The sequence below is a fragment of the Myotis brandtii genome, unplaced genomic scaffold (assembly GCF_000412655.1).
Source record: "Myotis brandtii unplaced genomic scaffold, ASM41265v1 scaffold77, whole genome shotgun sequence".
In the NCBI taxonomy this organism is placed as follows: Eukaryota; Metazoa; Chordata; class Mammalia; order Chiroptera; family Vespertilionidae; genus Myotis; species Myotis brandtii.
Genome location: NW_005371082.1, coordinates 3005106 through 3028446, shown reverse-complemented (window position 1 = coordinate 3028446; position 23341 = coordinate 3005106). Strand labels below are relative to the sequence as shown.

Below are 23341 nucleotides of genomic sequence, written 5' to 3'. Positions count from 1 at the left end.
TGTATATTTGGTTTCTCTTTTCTGTGGCCAGTGCCAGCAGGGCCTAAGAGTCCAGAAGGTAGCAGAGGCCAAGGAGACACAAGAGGCTGGCAAGGACCAGGAGGCAACACCTTCAGGGCAAGGCAGGAAACAATAGAGGTCAGTGGTATGCAGTGGCAAAGAAACAATGGAGGTCAAGGAGGCAATAAGGATCATCCAGAGTTAAAGTTGTGGAAGGAGGGTCAGAGCCAAGTGGCATGTCAATGCTGAGAAGGTGATGGTGTAGGTGTCAGAACACTGGTTTCATAATGTAGAATATGCAAATATCCTACATAATAATCCTATATAATAAAAGGGTAATATGCAAATTGACCCAAACAGTGGAACGACCGGGAACGACCAGTTGCTCTAACGCACACTAACCACCAAGGGGCAGACGCTCAACATAGGAGCTAACCCCTGGTGGTCAGTGCGCTCCCACAGGGGGAGCTCTGCTCAGCCACAAGCTGGGCTGATGGCTTTGAGCGCAGCAGTGGTGGCAGGAGCCTCTCCCGCCTCCGTGGCAGTGCTAAGGATGTCCGACTGTGGCTTAAGCCCGCTCCCCCCTGCCAGAGGGATGTCTAACTGCTAGCTTAGGCCCGATCCTCCAGGGAGTGGGCCTAAACTGTCAGGTGGACATCCCCCAAGGGCTCCCAGGCTACCAGAGGGATGTCTGACTGCCAGTTTAGGCCCAACCCCCCATGGAGGGGGCCTAAGCTGGCAGGTGGACATCCCCTGAGGGTTCCTGGACTACAAGAGAGCACAGACTGGGCTGAGGGACCCCCCCGCCCCCCGCCAACTGCAAAAATTATTTTCATGCATCAGGCCTCTAATACAAATATATTAAAGATACTGGGAGTAAGATTTCTCACTACTAAAGGAAGAAAGTTAAAATATAATATGTTTGAGGTTATATTGAACCACATAGTTTTGGGCTAGAATTGAAGGTATGAACTCACAGTTTTTAATATAGTTAGATCAGTTTGGATGAATGCATGTATTCATATTTCTGCATCCTTTTCACTAAAAATGCCCAGAAGCCAATGACACCAAAGAAGAATAAATACAACAAGCACATTTAACACTGAAATTCTGGTTTCTAAAAACTATATTTACCAAAACAATCTAGGGCTCCTTGAAGAAATGGGTGAATCCAGGACTGGGATGAGAAAAGTATAAGATGAACAAAGGTCATCTTATACCAGAAGGCAAGGAAGTACCAAAAAAAAAATGGACATCAGTCATAAAAACCCAAGAACTCATGTGAAGGGTCTCCTACTGGCAAAATCTGAGACAACTTGAAAATAAAAATAAATGATCATGCAACTGAGGGGATAGTCTTTGGGTTACATCAAGGCAGATTTTTTAAAGTTTCATGAACCAAACCATACCCATTCATTTACATACTATAAATAGTGTTTTGGGTTTGGGTTTTTTTTGGGGGGGGCTGTTTTGCAAAACAGTAGCAAACTAAACTATTAGCAACAGAAACATTAAGGTTCCCTAAACCTAAAATAATTACTGTCTGGCCCTTCCCTGAGAAAGCCTACCAACTATTGATACAACATACTAAATAAAATAGGAAACCTTGAAAAATGTATACTAATATTAAAAATGAGCAAATAAATAAATGGAGTAGAAAAATTAGTTATTTTTACAGTAGAATTCAAAAAATAAATGTTAAAAAATATTGCTACTTGGCAGCATTCATAGTAAAAATCAATTCTGACAAGAGTTATGGATGAATCAGTGAGTTTGTATAAAAAGCAGGATATTTACATATCTCAATGTATTTTCCCATGAAATACTTATTACAGAAGAGAAAGAAGTAATTTTATAATTAAGAAACTAACAAAACAGAAACAGACTCATAAATACAGATAACAGACTGACAGCTGTCAGAGGGAAGTGGGGTTGCAGGGATGGTTGAAATAGTGAAGGGATTAAGCAACAACAACAACAACAAAACTCAAAAAACAGTATGATTTTTTCCCCAGTGATTACCAGAGGGAAAAAGGGACGGAAGGTTAGAAGAGGGTAAAGGGGGGGATAAAGGGTGATGGAAGGATACTTGAATTAGGGTGGTGAACACACATTACAATATACAGATGTATTATAGAATTGTACACCTGAAACCTATATAATTTTATTAACCAATGTCACCCCAAGAAGTTCAATAAAAGTTTTTAAAAAGAGAACCCTGGTAGAAACCACCAAAATCAAATGATCAAAATTAATACCAGTAGCAATAAGACAACTCAACATCATGTGCCCCTTGATATGATACAATGAGAAAGAACTAATATGATTTCTATGTAATTATTTCCAAAACTGAAATCCTAAATCTTCATGAGAAGATATCAAAGAGATGCAAATTAAGGGACATTCTAAAACTTAATTTGATTGTATTAGTCAAAAATATCAAGGAAATGCTAAACAAACTATTCCATATCAAAGAATATTAAAACACCAAGGCAACTAAGAGCAATAAAATAACCTCCATTGGGAATCAGAAGGGGGAAATAATTCCTTTTTTCCCCTAGAAAGGATATTATTGGGATAACTGAATTAATTTCAATTGGATCTCTGGATTAGATTACAGTATTGTTTTAATGTCAATTACCTGATTTTATGGTTGCCTTTGGTTATATAAGTGAAGCCCTTATGTTTTAGGAAATAAACAGAGTATTTAGGGGTAACAGGGCGTCGTACATACAATTTATTCTCAAATGATTAAAAAACATGCATATGTATGTGTTTACATTTACATAAAAGTATAGAATGATAAAGTCTATGTGGTAAAATGTAAGATATTAGGAAATATGGTTTCCTGCCCAATTATTACAAATATTCCATAAATTTGAAATTATTTATTTGAAGCAGAAATAAATGTGGGAATATATGATTTTACTAATTAAAGAAAACTCTATCAGAGGTAGTGTTTAAGAACAAGTGCTCTAAGTCAGATAAACATGATTCAAATTTTAGTTCTCTAACTTTTTCCCCCAATCTACAAAATGTGATATTAATAAAATAGTTATATTTAGATATAGTACTATGTGCATGCGTAAATACGTATATAGAATATATTACATATAAACTATTTAAAAATTAACATGTAAAAAGCTTAGCACAGAATCCAACTCATTGTGAACATTCGGTAGATTTTAGGCATTATTGAGTTGTAAAAAAATAGAAAAAGACAAAAAGATAGAATAATATATCTGAGTGCAAATATCACAATTTTTAGAGTCCCATCAATAAAAGACATAAAAGCAAGCTGATAAAAGAATATTAAAATAGTGAAATGCTATTTTGCCCTATCAAAAATTTTTTATAAAACGATGAATTTGCAATGCTATTATGAATATGCTGAGAAAAGCACTCTAACATACTACTGGTGAAATTGTAAACTGGTATAATATTTCTGAAAAAAACTGACAATATTTATTATGAGACCCTTTCTCAGAAATTCTAAACAAATCAAAGGTAGAGGTAAGTAATAATGTACAATGAAATCAATCACTGAATTATCTGTAGATTTGATTACTTATAGAATCAAAACTTTAGAAATAGGTAAATGGCATATCCTCTTAGAATACTATGCAGAGCTATGAAAACAAAAACATGCAAAAATCAAGAAAACCTTCATTCTTTAAGAGTTTAAATATTTCTCAGATTTATTCAATGAGAAATAGTGTAAGAACACACACCAAACTTGTAAGTTAATTCCTGAGGTTTGGGTTATGAATAATTTTTCTTTTATATTATTATATTTTCTATGATAAGTATGTATTTTTATATAATTAGAAAATAATTGTCAGTATATTTTAAACAACCCATTGCAGTGAATAATTAGCTTCTACTATACTTGTAAGAAACTGTGAAGTTGGGAAACAAATATAAAGAAAGTAAACAATTTCAAAATGTTGAAAGAATATCAGAATTCATGGGTCATGACCAATATCATTCATCTGTTTTTAATATTATGAATATATTTCATTAATCACAATAAGTATATAGGATACAAGATAGAATATTATTTATTTTACCTGTCCTTTTTCTAAAAATAGTTTAATATTGCAGAAATATAAACTTCTTGACAAAAAAAAAATTTCAATATAGCAATTTACTATATAAGAAAGACAAAAGTTGAGTGATATTTTCATAACCAAGCATATCTGTTAACTATAACAGTACTCAGAACATAGACCAATCATAGTACAGTGTAATGTACAGATAAGGATTATACTTACCTAATCCTTTAGGTGTAATGCCACTACTGTCAGCAGGATTAATGACCCAGTAGTAATATTTTAATGTGTGCATTAGCTGTAATACTGTTCCTACTCTGCGTATGGTAGTATAAATGGTAGCAGTTCCAATAAATTCAGCAGACAAATAAGTGTATAGAGAAAGCTGAACCTAATTCACAAAATATTAACAGACCATTAAAATAAATTTTTAAAGTTTGAAGTGTTTATATTATACATATCCACTCTATTCTAATTTAAATGAAAATTAGTAAAGGCCTAGCAAGTAGCATATATTATGAGGTTAAAAATAAATATTTAGGATTATCAAATTGTTTAAAAAGTCAATTAGATGAAAGCATAAATCAAAGTACAATTCAGCAGCTCAAAAAGCACAGAATATCAGATAGTTATGTCATATTTGCAAAAAGTACATATTATTGTCATATATCTTAAAAGTCTGATGTAACTTCAAAATATCGTAACCCATTGCCACAATATGCGAAGTCTAACCATGTAAATAGAGAAAAGATAAGTCAAACACCTTGTTGAAATAGTGAACAAACTTCAGGGTTGAGATTAGCACTATAATGAACTTAATAAACTGTAATAAAAGTCAGAATTTAAACATTATTTACAAAAAGTTATGTGGAAGATTTGAAAATTGCAAAAGGCAGCTCAAAATCATAAAATATGTCCCAGAGCGCACAAATTTCATGCATTGGGCCTCTAGTTACTTATAACATTACAATAAAATAAAATAAAATAAAATAAAATAAAATAAAATAAAATAAATGAGAATAAATTTATACCTTTGCAGGCGTATGTATCCAGATGGCTGGGTTGAATAAAATATGATCACAAAGCTGCTTCAGCAAAGGTGCTCCATGAGATAATCCATCAAGGTATTTTGCAAAGGATAAAAATTGCTCTAGGACAGCTCTAGTTATATGAACTCGTGAGGACTGAAGAAAGAAAACAGAAATTCAAACTAAAACTATGCATAATACCAAAGTATAAAATTGTTGACTTAACATAAATACATACTAATTTTTCATATGCTATCACTAATACTTTAAATACAAAATTAAAACACTTTAAATTTCTTTTGATATTTAAATTTTAATTTTATTTGGAAACTTAGAATTTTAAGATAATTCTCTGAATGATAGTTTGTTATCTGAAGCTCTTTCTAGGATAACAGCAGATATAGGTAAATATCTGTTTAAAAAATACCACTTAATTCAAGCTAAATAAATAAAATATGTTATGAATGATAAATTGTTTTATTCCTTTTTTGTAGAAATTGATGGGGGAAAAATTAAAAAAACACAAAGTTTAAAAAATTAATATCATGATAATACATATACATACAAAAAAAGTTATTAGTAAAAAGAACTGCTTTTGCTAACTCCAACACACAGGGAAAATAAACTGATGTTACCATTCTACTGAAATCTTTCTTCAAAGTTACAAATGAGTTGCACCAAGCACAGCATAAAATTTCTTGACCTATCCATAGTATTTGCTTGAAAATACCGTCCTCCTTTGGCATTCATGAGCCTCAGATTACTCCTAAGTGTCCTTTACTTAAAACATGGAAACTGCTGAAGATTATTTATTTGGAACTTTCTTCTGAATAAATATACTATCCCTAGATATTTTAGGCTTCCACAGCTTCATATAACAAATCTCTTTGCTGAGCTCTCCCATCAAGAATTTTCAACTGCCATCACCAATACATAACCTGTAACCAATGGTATTTAGGTAAATGATAGATTTTCCAAAATTCAAATCAAACCTTAAAGCTTCACTGTCCAATAGAGTAGCCACTAGTCATATGTCATTACTAAGCCCTTGAAATGTGTCTAGTCCAAAGTGAAATGTGCCATAATTATGTACATCCTGGACTTTGAAGAGTTAGAATGAAGAAATAATGCAAAATACCAATTACTCTTTTTCATATTGATTATATGTTGAAGTGGAAATATTTTGAGAATACTAGATTAAATAAAATATATTATTAAAGTTAACTTCACCAGTTATTTTTTACTGGAAAATTTTATGCATAATCAAACTTGTATTATAGTTTAATTGAAAATGCTACCCTAGAGTATAGTTTCAGTAGAAAATATTATAGAGGAAAAGGTGTTCAAAAAAAGCTAATAATAAGAACTCAAATGTCAAAAAATGTATCTACCTACACAAATTACTTCTTCTTCATCTAGTGATCATGTTCGTAGTATCACCAGCCTCCCCAAGGTAGTAAAATCACCTACCACTCAACCCTAAAGCACAGGTCATATTACACCTTTATCTCTATTATCCACTGATTAAAATCAAACTATCAGTATAGGATTATTAAGGTATAATATTACCTACATTCATCATGCTTGTAACAAGTACAACTCAATAAATTTGATTTAAGCATGCCATGCATTTTCATACTTCTCCATAAGAAATCAATAAACTCAAATGATTACAATATGCAAGTAATCAACAACAATATATCAATCAGGGTAGGAGACAATGAAGAGTAGTGAAGAGAAAAAGATGGGGGCCGACAGGACAGCAGGGATGGAGAGAGTGTGAGTAACTAAAGGAGCGAGAGGAGCATGTGTGGATGTTTATGGTGTGTTAGTGGAGGAGTAAGGGACAGTTAGATATCACAGGAGGCCAGGGGACTGGCAGTTTGGACTCTCCTAGATGGGGAACCCCTGCTACTGCCGTGGGCACTCCCAGGCCGGCACTGCTTTAGCGGGGAGCCCAGGCCATCTTGAAGAGGAGAGCAACGGAGGCCAAAAGTGAAGCCACACCAACACCCAGATGGGCCTCCAACACCACTAACAGACTTGTACACTGATTCACTTGCCAGCCATAACCTGTGTGGAACGACCACCGTGCCCCAGTAGTGAACAGCGCAGTATAGCTTGGCAGGTCCTAAGACAGACCTCCCAAGCTGTGCCTCCTCACAGAAACCCAAACCCAGTATCCCAGGAGCCCATGCTTCAGGTATGTATTGTAAGTGTAAGTCAGGGGTACCCCTCGCCCGGCTCCATCACTGGTTCCAGTACAGAGCCAAAGACCAGTGCGCCCCCACCCCAGCACAGACAGCTATCAGTAGGCACGTGCTCAGCCCCAGACACAGATAGAGCTGTCATCTGGGGCATGCCTTCCCTAGCCCAGATCAGAGCTGCTGGTGCAACCTGCTGTGCCCAGCCACAGATCACAGGACCATGCTGCATGTGTGCTGCCAGAGGGTCCTAGGGCACCATTCTGCCTTGGATGCTGGGCCGCTCAGTGAATTGCATGCCAGAGGGCTCTGGGGCATCACAGGGAGTCACACACCAGAGGAATTGTGCATGGCCACCACCGACCCCGAGAATCTGAAGTGGACAACTGAGGGACCAGAACCGTAGGAGAAGGGGGTACAATTAAGAGTAGAGACAATGCAGGTGTGAAACTCAGGCAGACCCAGCCTTTGGTCTAGGGAGTTCAAAATCATTGAACCACTAGGGGCTTCAACCCCTCGACCCCAAACAGGAAGCCCAGGGCAAAAAGAGACAGCAAAAATGGCGAGGAAAACAACATCCAAAGGAAATTAACAGATGAATCACCAGAAAAGGAACTAAATGAAATAGAGGAAAGCAACAAGTCAGAGAAAAATTCAGAATAAGGGTAATAAAGTTGCTAAACCAGCTGAATGAGAAAAATCAACATATGTAAGAATCAAGAGGAAATAAAGAATGATATAGCTACAATAAAAAACACAATGGAAAGGTTTCAACAGTAGATTAGAAGAAGTGGAGGACCAAATCAGTGAGCTAGAAAACCGGGTAGAAAAATACACCCCATGTAAACAGCAATTGGAGAGAAAAATTGGAAAGCAGGAGGAGAGCGTAAGAAACCTATAGGACAACATGAAACAAAGCAACACCTGTATAATAAGGGTGCGAGAAGGACAAGACGAGGAGCAAGGATTAGAAAACCTATTTGAAGAAATAATGACAGAAAACTTCCCTGATTTGGGAAAAAAAATGTCTCGTAAGCACAGAGAGTCCCAAACAAGATGAAGCCAAAAAGACCCACACCAAGACACATCATAATTACTATGGAAATCTTTAACGACAAAGATAAAACCATAAGGGCTGCAAAAAAGAGACAGAGAGTTACCTACAAGGGATCCCCACAGGCCATGCTGAGGGACCCCACTGGTGCACTGGTGCACTGGGCCTCTAGTAATCCTATAAAATTCAAAACAAGCCTTAAAGCTTAACTTTACATGATAATGTTTTAAGAAGATAAAGTAAATGGTTCTAACAAATAGCTGAGTGATTACAAGAGAAAGGGGGACAAAAAAAAATATTTGAGTAAAAACAAAACAGCAAGAATTGGGCTCTCATTTTAAAGGAACTTTAATGAAAAGAATATAATACTTTCAAATTCTAAAATACTATTAATGGATAGGAGAATACAATTAAATAAGAGATCAGTGGATATTTAAAGCTTCAGCCAGCTCCTTCACTTGTTATAATTTCACACAGCTTATGTAATATATTCCATTCTTATTCAGTAATAATAGGTTCAAGAACATTCATATTTTGGCAAAATAAAACAAAATACATTAAAAGTTTTTCATGAAACAGTCTAAATGTAATGAATATCAAGGCGTCTCATCAGAATACCTTCTTTGATATCTTACAGATTCTAGACTATCTTCCTTGATAATAACGTAATACCTTTCCAGACAAGGAGATAAAGGTAAGACAGTTAATCATTAACTTGTTATCAGTTGATGATAAAATAGAAATGGAATCTTTATTATCTACTAGAGGCCCAGTGCACGAAATTCATGCACAGGGGTCAGGGGGGTCCCTCAGCCCAGCCTGCACCCTCTCCAATCCGGGACCCCTCAGGGGATGTCTGACTGACGGCAGTAGGACATCCCTCTCGAAATCTGGGACTGCTGGCTCCTAACCGCTCACCTGCCTGCCTGCCGGATCACCCCTAACCCCCCTGCCTGCCTGCCGGATCACCCCTAACCCCTCTGCCTGCCTGCCTGATTGCCCCTAACTGCTCCCTTGCCGGCCTGATAACCCCTAACTGCTCTCCCATGCCAGCCTGATCGCCCCTAACCGCTCTGCCTGCCTGCCTAATTGCCCCTAACCGCCTCTGCCTCGGCCCCGCCACCGTGGCTTTGTCCAGAAGGACGTCCAAAAGACGTCCGGTCTATCCAGTCTAATTAGCATATTACCCTTTTATTAGTACAAATACTATTCACCTGGCAGCCGATTATTTAAAAATAAAACAGTATAGCCCTAGCCAGTTTGGCTCAGTGGATAGAGCGTCGGCCTACAGACTTAAGGGTCCTGGGTTCAATTCCCATAAAAGGAACATGCCTGGGTTACAGATTTGATGCTCAGTACGGGGCGTGCAGGAGGCAACCAATCAATGATTCTCTCTCATCACTGATGTTTCTATTTCTCTCTCCCTTCCTCTCTCTGAAATCAATAAAAAACAATATACATTTTAAATAAATAAATAAATAAATAAATAAATAAATAAAACAATCATCTGAGAAAGCATATTCTTTTTAGGTAATCAAAGAAGCATGTAAGTGCATTTCATTTATTCAACAAATATCTATTGTCAGACACTCTTTTAGGTGCTGAAGACACAGCAATAAGGTGAGGAAAAAATATATTTTCCCTGCTTTCATGAATCTGAAAACTAAATTCTAGTGAAAGGAGCTAGAAAATAAACAATTTTTAAAAAATATCAGAATGGTACTGTAAAAATTAGCAGGGTAGACAGATACTGATGGTCAGGGAAGGGTTACTATTCTATTTAGAGTGATCATGGAAGCCTTTTCTGATAAGGTGTCAGAAGCAAAATCTTGAATGAAGTGTATAATCAAACCATGTGTGTATCTATGGAAAGAATGATCTAAAGTGATGGGGGAGGGGCAGGGAGGGAATGCAAAAGTGCTGTGATGGGCACCTGGCTACCATTTTCGTTTTTACAAGAAAGGCTAAAAGGCCTCTTTATTACCTATTATTCAGTAATAATAGATTCAAGAACATTCATATTTTGGCAAAATAAAGCAAAATACATGAAAAGTTTTTCATGAAACAGTCTAAATGTGATGAATATCAAGGCCTCTCATGTGACTACAAAAGAAATGGGAAAAAGGAGAATGTTAAATATATGTTATCAGAAGTAAGAAATTTGTAAATTTACTATAAAAAGGATAGACTTGTAAGATCTGGCACATTTTAGTCTGACTGCAAGTGAAAAATGGACTATGGGTAACCAATGGTGAAAGATGGCAATTTGAACTAAGATAATATCAATGTACTAGAGGCCTGGCACACGAAATTCTTGCATGTGTAGGGTCCCTAGGCCTGGCCTGTGATGAGGGCCAATCTTCCCAGGTTGCCAGCAGCCGGCCCCGCCCCCTGCCGCCAACACCGGTTGCCCTGTATTTGGGGCGACTGGCAGGGTGATCAGGGCCCCAATTCCTTGCACCTGCCTTGGCCTGATGCTGCCCACAACTGCTGCCACCCACCCCGTTCCCTGTTCCCCATCGGGCAATCAGAGCCTGCCAGCTGGGGGGAGGGACCAAGAGGTTGGCCGGCAGCTCCAGTTTTGAGTGTCTGCCCCATGGTGGTCAGTACACATCATAGCGACCAGTTGTTCAGCCATTCGATCTATTTGCATATTACGCTTTTATATACGCGTTGCATATTGATATAGAAAGGTGTAGAATAGTAAGTATAAAGTAGTTATTGATTCGGGCTATGTTTTGATACTAAGCAATACAATTTGCTGAGAGTACAAATTTACTGTGTGAAAAAGTAGAGTCAAAAAGGATTAACATTGCTCAGTGGATAGAGCATCATCCTGCAGACTGAAAGTTCCCAAGTTCGATTCTGGGCAAGGGCACATGCCCGGGTTGCAGGCTCAATGCCCAGTAGGGGGCGTACAGAAGTCAGCCAATCATTGATTCTCATCATTGATGTTTCTATCTCTCCCTCTCTCCTCTGCTCTGAAATCAATAACAATAAAAATAATGTATTTTTTTTAAAAGAAAAGAAAATGCTCTTAAAAAAAGGATTAACATTTTTGGTCTGAAGTACTTGTTGAATGGTGTTATTGTTATCTAAGAGAAGACTGAAGGATTAAAGGTTAGGAAGGAAAATAAAAAGTAAGTTTGGATAATTTATATTTATGAAGCTTATTAGACATCCATCTGAAGCTGAATATGAGAGATTAGCAGTCAAAGGAAAGATTGTGGTTTGAGATATATGTCTGAGAATATGTAGTATTTACAGGATAATGAAAGTTAAGGGAATGGTAAACTCAATTAAATGTAAACAGAAAAGTAAACAGGTTTCCAGGATTTGATAATAAGATACTACAATCTTTAGAATTAAGAAACAAGGGGAGGAACTACAAGGAGAGAATAAAAAAGTCCAAGGAGGTAAGAAGAATCAAAGAATACTGTCACAAAATACAATTGAAGAAAGCATTTCAAGGAAAGAATGTTAAACTGAAATATTATTAAAAGGTCAAGTTAGATGTAGACTGAGAATCATAAAGTAAGAATATGAAGCCTACTGGTGACACAGCCATTTTAAGGGAAGTAAAGAGATGATAACTGGTTGAAATGGAAATGAATTGAAGACTAGACAGGATTCCAGGAATATAAGAATGGTTTCACATTTGAAAATCAATGTAATTCACTAAACTAATAAAAAAAATGTAGAAACATTATAACTATCTCAAACAATGCAGAAAAAGCAATTGATAAAATTCAATACCTGTTTTCGATAAAGAAAACTCTTAGCAAATTTGAAATAGTTTCTTAATTTGATTTTTAAAAATCAACAAAATGTAATTTATAGCCTATATCTTACTCAGTGGAAAATTATTGAAATCTTTGCCCATGAAATCTGAAATAAGTTAGGAAAGCCCACCATTACAACCTCTACTTGACACTATACTGAATGGCTTAGATAGTACAGGTAGTCATGGGGAGGGGGGGCATAAAAACTATTAGAAACAAAAAAATTGTCATTCTCAGATATATAATTTTTAACAGAATTTTTTTAAAAATCTACAAACTACTAGGTTTAATAGAGGAATAGCAAGATCAGTATATAAAAGATCAATATAAACACCAACTGTATTTCTACATACCAATGACAAATTTTTTTTTAAAAAAGGAAATTTATAAAACCTCAACTGTTTAGGAAAAAATCCAGCAAAATTTTTTCTACACAGAAATCAAGAGACCTAAATAAACAGAATGATATAAGAAGTGTATGAATTGAAAGATTCAATATAAAAATCAACATAATACAATAAAAATCCTAGGAAATTTTTGTGTGTGTGTGAAAATTGAAAAGCCGATGTATATGCTCATGCAGAGACACAAGAATAGCCAAGGCAATTTTGAAGAACAATAAAACTAGATGGCACACTATGAGGTATCAAGATAATGTTGTACTGGATCAAAGATAAGAAAAAAGACACACAATAGTAAGATTTTGGAAATGACCTAATGTACACATGGTCACCCAGTTATTTATTTACATATATATACATGAAGAGACAGGGCGAGAGAGAGAGAGAGAGAGAGAGAGAAATAAATTTTGCCCTTTATACTTTATACCATATACAAAATGCAACTGGAGGTTGACTATAAATCTAAATGTGAAAAGTAAAACATAATTTTGAGTCTTATGGCTTTGGCATATATAAGAATCCAAAATGGGTTAATCATAAAAGAAAATGAAAACTTTACGTATATTAAAGTTAAGGACTTTTGTTCATTAAAAAATACCATTAAGAGAGTGAAAAGGCAAGCCACAAAGGAAGAGATATTTGCAATACATATTCAACAAAGGAGTCATATCCGGGATATATACAGAAGTTCCACAACTTAATAAGAAAATGATAGACAATCCAAATGAAAAAGGGCAAACACTGCAGGTTTTAATGAAAGAATATAACCAAAAAGACAATAAATATATAAAAACTAGAGGCCTGGTGCATGAAATTCATGCACGGGGGGGGGGAGGGGGGGAGGGATGTCCCTCAGCCCGGCCTGCGCCCTCTTGCAATCCAGGACCCCTCGGGGGATGTTGGGCCTAAACTGGCAGTCGGATATCCCTCTCGAAATCCAGGATGCTGCATGCACCAGTGACCATACTTATCATACAGGTGAAAGGCATCTTGCTGTTTTATGGCAGCTACATTTTTTTTTTGCCCTGATTATAAAAAACAGTACATAACATGATCCTTCTGAGGCAGTTGTACCATTTTCCCCATCTTATGGGTGGAAAACTGAAGCAGAGAGAAGTTGAGTAATTGGCTTTGTCACACAGTTATAAGTGTCAGAATAAGGGCTGACCACAAAATGTGCCAGCCAGAGTCCATGCATGTCATCGCTGCATCATCCTGTTTTTTCAGTGTTAGAGTAAGCTTGTCAGGTTTTAATTTTTAAATCTAAGAGACTGCTCCCAATATATATAGGGTAGGGTCCCTAGACCTGACCAGCGATCAGGGCCATCTGTGGGGCAACCTGCGGGCAGAGAAATTGGGGGGCCCCTGCTGGCACTCACCTTGGCTGGTGGCCTGGAGCCACCCACTGGCTGGCCATGCCCCCGATTGCCTCTGACGATAACCTCCCTCTCGGGGAGGCAGTGCGTGTCATAGAGACTGGTCGTTCTGCCAGTCATTCTGCCATTTGGTCAATTTGCATATTAGGGTTTTATTATATAGGATGCTAAACTTAATTTGTTATTAGAGAAATGCAAATGATAACACAAAGTGATCTACAGAATGGAACACTACCTTTGGAAATCATACATCTAATTAAGAATTAGTATATAGAATAAAAACTCCTACAACTCAATAATAAAAAAGACATAACTCGAATTATTTAAAATTGGCAAAAGTTCTAAATAGACATTTCTCAAAAATATGTATAAATAGGCAACATGCACATAAAGAGATGCTTATCATTAGATATCAAAGAAAGGTAAATAAAAACTAATATGACATTTCACACCTACTAAGATGGCTAGAATAAAAAAAAATACAATAGCTTATAAGAATGTAAAATGGTAGCGCTACGTTAGAAAACAGTCTGTCAATTTCTTAAATAAATATAAAATAGGACCCTGAAAATCAACTTATAGGTAAGATAATTGATTTTTCTTCTTCCCAAGAGAAATAAAAACATATGTCTACACACAAATTTTTATATGACCATTCATGGAAGCATTATTTATAATAGCCAAAAGATAGAAACAATACAAATATCCATTGACAGATGAATAGATAAAGAAAATGCAATAAATACATACGATGGAATATTGTTAAGTCATAAAAAGGAATGAAGTTCTGATATATGCTACAACAATGAATCTTGTAAATATTATGCTTAGTGAAATAAGCCATTTACAAAGGACAACTACTATATGATTCCACTTAGAAGAAATATCTAGAATACATAAGATCACAGAGACAAAAAGTAGATTACAGACCGCCTAGGAGTAGGGGTATTGAAGGTAATACAGAAAATTGGCAAAGGCATAAATAAGCACTTCACAGAGGAGAAACAATGTATGATAGGTATTTGTCTAATTTTGAGGAAAATGTCAAATTGTTTACTATTCTGGCTGAAACATTCTACACTCCACGTTCTTTTCTTTTTAAAATATATTTTATTGATTTTTTTACGGGAGGAAGGGAGAGGGATAGAGAGTTAGAAACATCGATTAGAGAGAAACATCGATCAGCTGCCTCTTGCATGCCCCCTACTGGGGATGTGCCCGCAGCCAACGTACATGCCCTTGACCGGAATCGAACCTGGGACCCTTGAGTCTGCAGGCCGATGCTCTATCCACTGAGCCAAACCGGTTAGGGCAAGAAAATATTTTTACCCACTAAATTGACAGTATAATATTAAGGGCATTAATTCCGAGAAAGAGAAAGTACTAAAGTCTATTTATTTTAAGTGTTTTCACAATATTTCTAATTTTAAGCTAAGTTTTAGTGTAAAACAAATGCTCACTTTAGCCCTAGCCAGTTTTGCTCAGTGTATAGAGCAGTGATGGCGAACCTTTTGAGCTCGGCGTGTCAGCATTTTGAAAAACCCTAACTTAACTCTGGTGCCGTGTCACATATAGAAATTTTTTGATATTTGCAACCATAGTAAAACAAAGACTTATATTTTTGATATTTATTTTATATATTTAAATGCCATTTAACAAAGAAAAATCAACCAAAAAAATGAGTTCGCGTGTCAGCGGTTCGCCATCACTGGAATAGAGCATAGGCCTGTGGACCGAAGGGTCCCGGGTTTGATTCCAGTCAAGGGCACATATCTTGGTTGCAGGTTCCTCCCTGGCTCGGGCCCTGGTCAGGGCTCATGCAGGGGGAACTAATCGATGTCTCTCTCTCACATCAATGTTTCTCTCTGTCTTTCCCTCTCTCTTCCACTCTCTCTGATTATCAATGGAAAAATATCCTTGGGTGAGGATTACAAAAAAAAAAGCTCTTTAAAATTATGCTGATAAAACATTAGTAAATAAATGACAAGTTTATGTAAGGGGTAGTTCCTGATAGTTACTGTGTCATGTGCAGTTATGTGGCAAAGGCATTTTATAGATTCTCATTCATGTAAAATGTAATTTCAGATAAATCTAGGCAATTATCAATACTCGAGATATAGGAAACAGTTTTCCATAATTAAAAAAGAATTAAGAACAAACTTATAACTTTGAAGAAAAGCAGGTGAAATATTTTTTTTTTAGTTTCTATTTTCACTCAGAATTTCTTAATTATATAAATTTCTAACCCAATTTAGTTCAATGTCTACACTTACATCTAGGTGCATAATATAAAAATGTTTATGAATTAGCCTAAAATATAGCCTCTGTACAGTTAATGGAAAAGGAAACTATAGAAAAACTATAATTAGTGATTGTCAGTTGTCCATCTTTGAAGGCTACACAATAAAATCATCATTACATATCACTTACCTTTTCAAGTAAGTAGCCAATGACTAAAAAGCCTTTTCCACCCAGCATCTGTTCTTGCATGGCTACCGAACTTTTAAGCAGTTCAACCAGGAAAGCCAAAAGAGTAGCACTGCATGTAAAGTACAGATAATTTCATTATATAACCATCAACTGTTGATTATAAATAGTGTTCAATTTCAATATTTTTATGACAAAAGATAACCATGTTTAAATCAAATCTGTTTTGCTGACAATGACTATTATACCTTATTTACGCAATAATGTATTTCTTACAAACATGAGAAAACTAGTTTCATCTATTTAAAATTAAATATCATAAATCAACAAACAACTGTGTAGATTTTTTTATGTTCCAAGGCAAAACATCTAAGTTTAGCTATACACATATGTATTCCCTGTTTCAAGCAAATTTAACATAAGAAACACACCCCAAAATGTCACTTCATCATAATAAAGACTTTATCATAATATTTCTTTAAAGAACATGTTATCTTAGAGAATTTTAAATAGGTATACAAGATTGTTTTGGAAGAACACACTGACTTTTTAAATAAACCTTTCATTTAGACCTATTTTTATTACTTTTTTTTAAGATATCCAGAGAGCCCTGGCCAGCAGGGTTCAGTGGTTAGAGCGTCAGCTTGTACACTAGAGGATCACAGGTTCAACTACTGGTCATGGGCACCTACCTGACCTACCTGGGGGGTGCAGGTTTAACCCCTCCCCAAATCCCCACTCCCCCATCCCCCACTCCTGTCCTCAGTCAGGGTGCATGTGGGAGGCAACCAACCAATGGATGTGTCTCTCACACTGATGTTTCTCTCTCTCTCTCTCTCTATGGAAAAATATCCTTGGGTGAGGATTACAAAAAAAAAAAGCTCTTTAAAATTATGCTGATAAAACATTAGTAAATAAATGACAAGTTTATGTAAGGGGTAGTTCCTGATAGTTACTGTGTCATGTGCAGTTATGTGGCAAAGGCATTTTATAGATTCTCATTCATGTAAAATGTAATTTCAGATAAATCTAGGCAATTATCAATACTCGAGATATAGGAAACAGTTTTCCATAATTAAAAAAGAATTAAGAACAAACTTATAACTTTGAAGAAAAGCAGGTGAAATATTTTTTTTTTAGTTTCTATTTTCACTCAGAATTTCTTAATTATATAAATTTCTAACCCAATTTAGTTCAATGTCTACACTTACATCTAGGTGCATAATATAAAAATGTTTATGAATTAGCCTAAAATATAGCCTCTGTACAGTTAATGGAAAAGGAAACTATAGAAAAACTATAATTAGTGATTGTCAGTTGTCCATCTTTGAAGGCTACACAATAAAATCATCATTACATATCACTTACCTTTTCAAGTAAGTAGCCAATGACTAAAAAGCCTTTTCCACCCAGCATCTGTTCTTGCATGGCTACCGAACTTTTAAGCAGTTCAACCAGGAAAGCCAAAAGAGTAGCACTGCATGTAAAGTACAGATAATTTCATTATATAACCATCAACTGTTGATTATAAATAGTGTTCAATTTCAATATTTTTATGACAAAAGATAACCATGTTTAAATCAAATCTGTTTTGCTGACAATGACTATTATACCTTATTTACGCAATAATGTATTTCTTACAAACATGAGAAAACTAGTTTCATCTATTTAAAATTAAATATCATAAATCAACAAACAACTGTGTAGATTTTTTTATGTTCCAAGGCAAAACATCTAAGTTTAGCTATACACATATGTATTCCCTGTTTCAAGCAAATTTAACATAAGAAACACACCCCAAAATGTCACTTCATCATAATAAAGACTTTATCATAATATTTCTTTAAAGAACATGTTATCTTAGAGAATTTTAAATAGGTATACAAGATTGTTTTGGAAGAACACACTGACTTTTTAAATAAACCTTTCATTTAGACCTATTTTTATTACTTTTTTTTAAGATATCCAGAGAGCCCTGGCCAGCAGGGTTCAGTGGTTAGAGCGTCAGCTTGTACACTAGAGGATCACAGGTTCAACTACTGGTCATGGGCACCTACCTGACCTACCTGGGGGGTGCAGGTTTAACCCCTCCCCAAATCCCCACTCCCCCATCCCCCACTCCTGTCCTCAGTCAGGGTGCATGTGGGAGGCAACCAACCAATGGATGTGTCTCTCACACTGATGTTTCTCTCTCTCTCTCTCTCTCTCTCTCTCTCTCTCTCTCATCCCTCACCCTCCCTTCCACTCTCTCTCTAAAAAAATCAATGGAAAAAATATCCTCACTTCTGGGTAAGGGTCAATAAAAAATATATATCTGGAGACATATGAAACATGTTACTTATGTCCCTAAATGCCCTCAGGAAAGTTCATGAGAGCAGAGAAAAGAAATGATTTATGTAATATTAAAATGAAAAGCGACAATAACACAATGTATATACAACACATAAAAGCACATAAAGATATGTGCCAGACAAATAATAAAACACTTGATGTGGTAACTGAATGAAGAAACAAAAGAAAAACGAAGTATTGCAATTAATTAAGCTGTGGTAATATATTACTTCAGAAAGTTACATAGAACAATTTTCAAACAGCAGCATTCATACATGACAGTATTTCTAGTTATATGTTACCATAGTTTATAGCAATAAATGACTATAAGCCAGACTTTACCACCTATTAAAATAATATCTATTTAAAGTGCTTTACAAGGACCCTAAATTCCCTATTTATATTCACAAGCATGGGTAAAGCCTCAAATTTCTAAATATATTTTAATAGACAAGTACTCATTCCTAAAAGAAATTAAGAAAATCTGGTAATGAGGAAAACTTGAAAATTACTAAGGCCCCTAAATAATCTAAAGTTATTATATTCTCTGGAGTTATTTAAAAAAAAATACTTTTGTAAAAAATATCCAGAGAGCCCTGGCCGGCAGGGTTCAGGGTTTTGAGCGTCATGGGCACTTACCTGACCTACCTGAGGGTTGCTCTTCTGATTTCAATAAAAGTTACAAATAATACTTTTCTCTAACAGTGAGGTTATACTTGTTCAAATTAGAAAAGTATTCTCATAAAAATAATTAACAAAAATTATCATTATTGTAAAAATCAATCGTTTAACAGATTTCAGCTAGAAAAAATATATAGTACATTTGAAAACAAAGTACTTAATTACAGGAAATTAAAATTCTATTACATTATTTGGCCCTGTATCTTTAAACCACAAAAACAAGTAAACTAGTATTACAAATCAATGATATTGTTTTACTCTGTCCTAAAAACCAAAGGTAGATATTTACAAGAAAAACACAACTCCCAAGGAATTCCTTGGGATTTTTTAAATGTTTCTGTAAAAAAAGAACAGCTATTAAAAGCAATCTAGTCCATTTTAAATGAATTGTATCAATAGTCAAAGCCACTTCACAAATAACTGCTTAAGTACTATTATACATAGTACTTCTGCCTACATGTTTGAAAAGAATGAAGACAGCGATTGCATAGAGATCACACAATTTCCTAATCTGTTCATGGAATTTTAACCTACATCTGAGTTAGTGATTTAGAGAGGAAGATGACTAGGATTCCTAAACATCAGCACTGCCAAAAAGACCAGAAAAGCATCACTATGTTCCCTATGGTCCATAAAAAAATGCACAAAGTATTTCTTATGATAAATCTTCCTCCTGTGTAGACCCATATAAAATTAAAAGGATGCCATAGATTTTCTTATTCTTTTATGTCAGAAAGACAACTCTTTCTCAAACATCTAATGAATTAACTCAAGACTTCTAAACACACTAGAGATTCATTACAAAACCAGAAATATTAATTTTATTTTTCCAAAATCTTAACACATGATATAATACCCATATAATATTAATTTCACTTCAATTTTAACTATGACAAAAATTGAAAAGTCAAATTCATTCACTAACAAAGGTATTATTCATTTATACCTAAGACCCAATGCAATAGCAATACCATATCTTTTTTAAATCTTTAAAATAGATATATTTGACATGGTAGATGTAATAGTAAAGAGATGGCCATCTTCGAAGAGGTACATTTTCAAACATAATTTAACAAACTTACCAGTAACTAAAATGCATCGGATTGCTGCAGGGCTCACAATAAACTTGCAAAATTCTGTGTACTGCCATACAAAATTTCTCTCCATTCTTGCCTATTTCCAACTCCCCTAGATACAAAGGCAAATATAAAGGATACTTCAGCCCATTCCTATATCTCCTACATACCACTTCCTGTCTAGACACATCAGTTCAACTGTAGAGGATCTAAATATATAGGATAAGTCAAAAGTAAGTATCTGTGTCAGCCAAAACGAGAAAATCTCTTGAAAAGTGTAGCAATTGCTAAAAAGAGATGTTCACAGAATTTTTTTACTTGATAGATAAAAAGTACTCTGCTTTTTATCTCATAAGGTAAAACTGCTAAACTTTTCAAAAGACATTGTAACAGATGTTCTGTACGTAGCAATTCCACTTCAGAAACAGTTAATGGGTTTTTAATTCTGTCTCCTTTAATGGAAAATGACACTAAATATTTTTAGGGTTATATCTTAAAAATAATAACAATCTTCCAATTTTTAATATGCTTCAAGTAATCTAGGAAATAATATTTATTTCAAGTGATATACTTATAAAGGTCTAGACCTTAGGAAAATTGAAAAAATAGTATAATACATTTAACAACTTACTATGTTTATTAAAATGTCCAGAGCTTTCTGGCCCATATTATCTTAAAACACACACACACAAACACACACACACACACACACACACACACACACACACCAGTCTTGGTCCATTAACACCAAATAATTTTAATAACTATGTAAAAATATAACTAAATTCTGTTTCTAATAAAAATATGACTATATTTAGGTTCCATTAAAATTTATATAACTATAGATTTTTACTTGATTTTAATATTATTTTATTATTTGAGGTACTTTATTATTTAAAGATAAAATATATCATAAAGATAGACCTACTTTATTACTGAAATGATTAATATTAAATATATAACCTAAGTTCAGTTCAAAAGCAGTTCTTAGAATATAGAAAATCACTTTTCAATTTGCTTTGTACAAGCAAGTACCTCAATTTGATGAGTTGTTTAAATATATTAAGAATGGAATTAATAGTGTTAAAATAAAATATTCTATATTCATTCAGAAATTCAACACATTCCTTTATAAAAATTTGTTTTTAATCTTTAAAAAACACTCACTACAAGCAAAGTAACTGTCAGAATAAATTCAGAAGTAGATTAAGTCCTAATAAGATTTAAGGTGCCAGTAAGGGGAGGGAGAGTCTTTTGGCTTTTTCATAAAGTTTCATGTCTTAGGTAGCTTACTTTAGTATTGAAATAGATTGAAATCTTGCAAAAGATAATTAAACTTATATAAAATATCTAATACTATAGTTTTAATGCTAGTTTTTTTCCACTACAAACTCTTTGGAGATGAGAGTGATCATAGCAAGAATAAAACTGTAAAAGAAATCAACTCAAGTCCAACTCAAGATAATTTTACACTCAACACAATTTCCAGCAACATACACACACAAAAAATCTCACAGTAAGTTAGAAGAGTTAAATTTTTTCACAGTTCAAAATTAGAAACGCCCAAACCAAAAGTTTCCAACTCCAGGTACATTTAGCTGTCACTTTTAGACAATATATTCCTGAAGATGCTATCTCAAAAGACCATTGCCTACCTGCCTACATATGCAATGAATCCTGGTACACAAACTGTTACATTCATCAAATAAGACAACAAGTGGAGATATACGCTAAATTAAGTAAAATACATTTATCTGCAAGTCAAAAAAAGAAAAGAGTGAAATGCAGCACAATAAAATGTAAGGATGGATGGAATACACTGGGTAGCACATGAAATCACTGAGCCTGCACTTCACCATGAAACCTCTCCTCTGTAATCTCTCTCTTTTCTTTCAACCTGCTATGAGACAGGCAGCCATTCAATTGCTGCCACTATCATGGCAACTTAAGAGCATTCTTGAAAGGCTCTATTAAAGTTTGTCAAGCTGTAACACATTTTTACTTTTTTTTAGTAACAAACTTTGATTTTATATTTCATTAGCCTATTTTATTTCTGACACAATATATTCATAGCCAAAAAACACCAAAGTTTATTAAAGTGTGATTGAAAGGTATAACAATTTGTCTTATCAAAGAAACAAAATTTAAAAATTTGATCATGTAAATGAATTAATTATAAATCCGTTATGACATAATGTGTTATTACATAATATCTATCAGTATTTACATAGTTTGAGAACAAGAGTCTCTTGATCAGTTCCATTCATCCTATCTAATAAAAGAGAAACATGGTAATTAACCATAACTTCGCTACCCTTCCCATTGGCTAATCAGCGAGATATGCAAATTAACTGCCAACCAAGATGGCGGCCGGCTGCCAGGCAGCTGAAGTGAACAGGAGGCTTGCTTGCCCCAGTGACGGAGGAAGCCAAGGTTCCCCGCCTGCCTTGCCGGCCTCTGAGCTGCTCTCTAAGAAACATTGTTGCAAATATAGAAGCTAAACAAAACTCCAGAAACCTGCTTTCAGCCATCAGAGCTGGAGCGAGCAGGACCGAATCAGTGTTACAATTATAGAACCCAAACAAACCCAGATGCCTGCTTTCAGCAGCGGAGGCCTCAAGCTGGAGCCGGCCTCAGAACTAAAGCTGGCTGTCAGCTCCAGTGACAGCTATAGAAGGTAAATAAATCCTAGAATTAAAAAAAAAAAGAAGAAAAAAGGAGAGGTTGGGAGCTTCAGTAACCCGCCAGCCTGAAAACGGCCCTCAGCCCCTCACCCAGACTAGCCAGGCACCCATATGGGGACCCCCACCCTGAAGGGGGTGTGACCAGCTGCAAACAGCCATCAGCCCGTCATCCAGGCTGGCCAGGCACCCAAGCAGGACCCCCACCCTGATCCGGGACACCCTTAAGGGCAAACCAGCCGGCCCCC

The 23341-nt window shown here is 35.2% G+C and overlaps 2 protein-coding genes across 5 annotated transcripts in view; both read right to left on the bottom strand.

Annotated features, from left to right (window-relative positions):
• NBEA (neurobeachin) overlaps window positions 1-16431 on the bottom strand; it is a 776030-nt gene extending 759599 nt beyond the window's left edge. For all 4 annotated transcript variants that reach the window (XM_005883142.2, XM_014530733.1, XM_014530734.1 and 1 more), the window contains exons 1-3: window positions 16328-16431; window positions 5084-5236; window positions 4275-4443 (exon numbers count right to left, since the gene is read on the bottom strand). In XM_005883142.2, coding sequence (XP_005883204.1) covers window positions 4275-4443; window positions 5084-5236; window positions 16328-16387 — 382 coding nt within the window. In that variant the 5' untranslated portion in view covers window positions 16388-16431. The remainder of the gene's footprint in view (window positions 1-4274; window positions 4444-5083; window positions 5237-16327) is intronic.
• A 1246-nt stretch (window positions 16432-17677) lies between these two features.
• LOC106724223 (neurobeachin-like) overlaps window positions 17678-23341 on the bottom strand; it is a gene marked incomplete at its 5' end in the record, with an annotated part of 217421 nt that continues 211757 nt past the window's right edge. Inside the window, one exon of the mRNA XM_014530729.1 lies at window positions 17678-17801. Within this exon, the coding sequence (XP_014386215.1) occupies window positions 17678-17801 (124 nt within the window). The remainder of the gene's footprint in view (window positions 17802-23341) is intronic.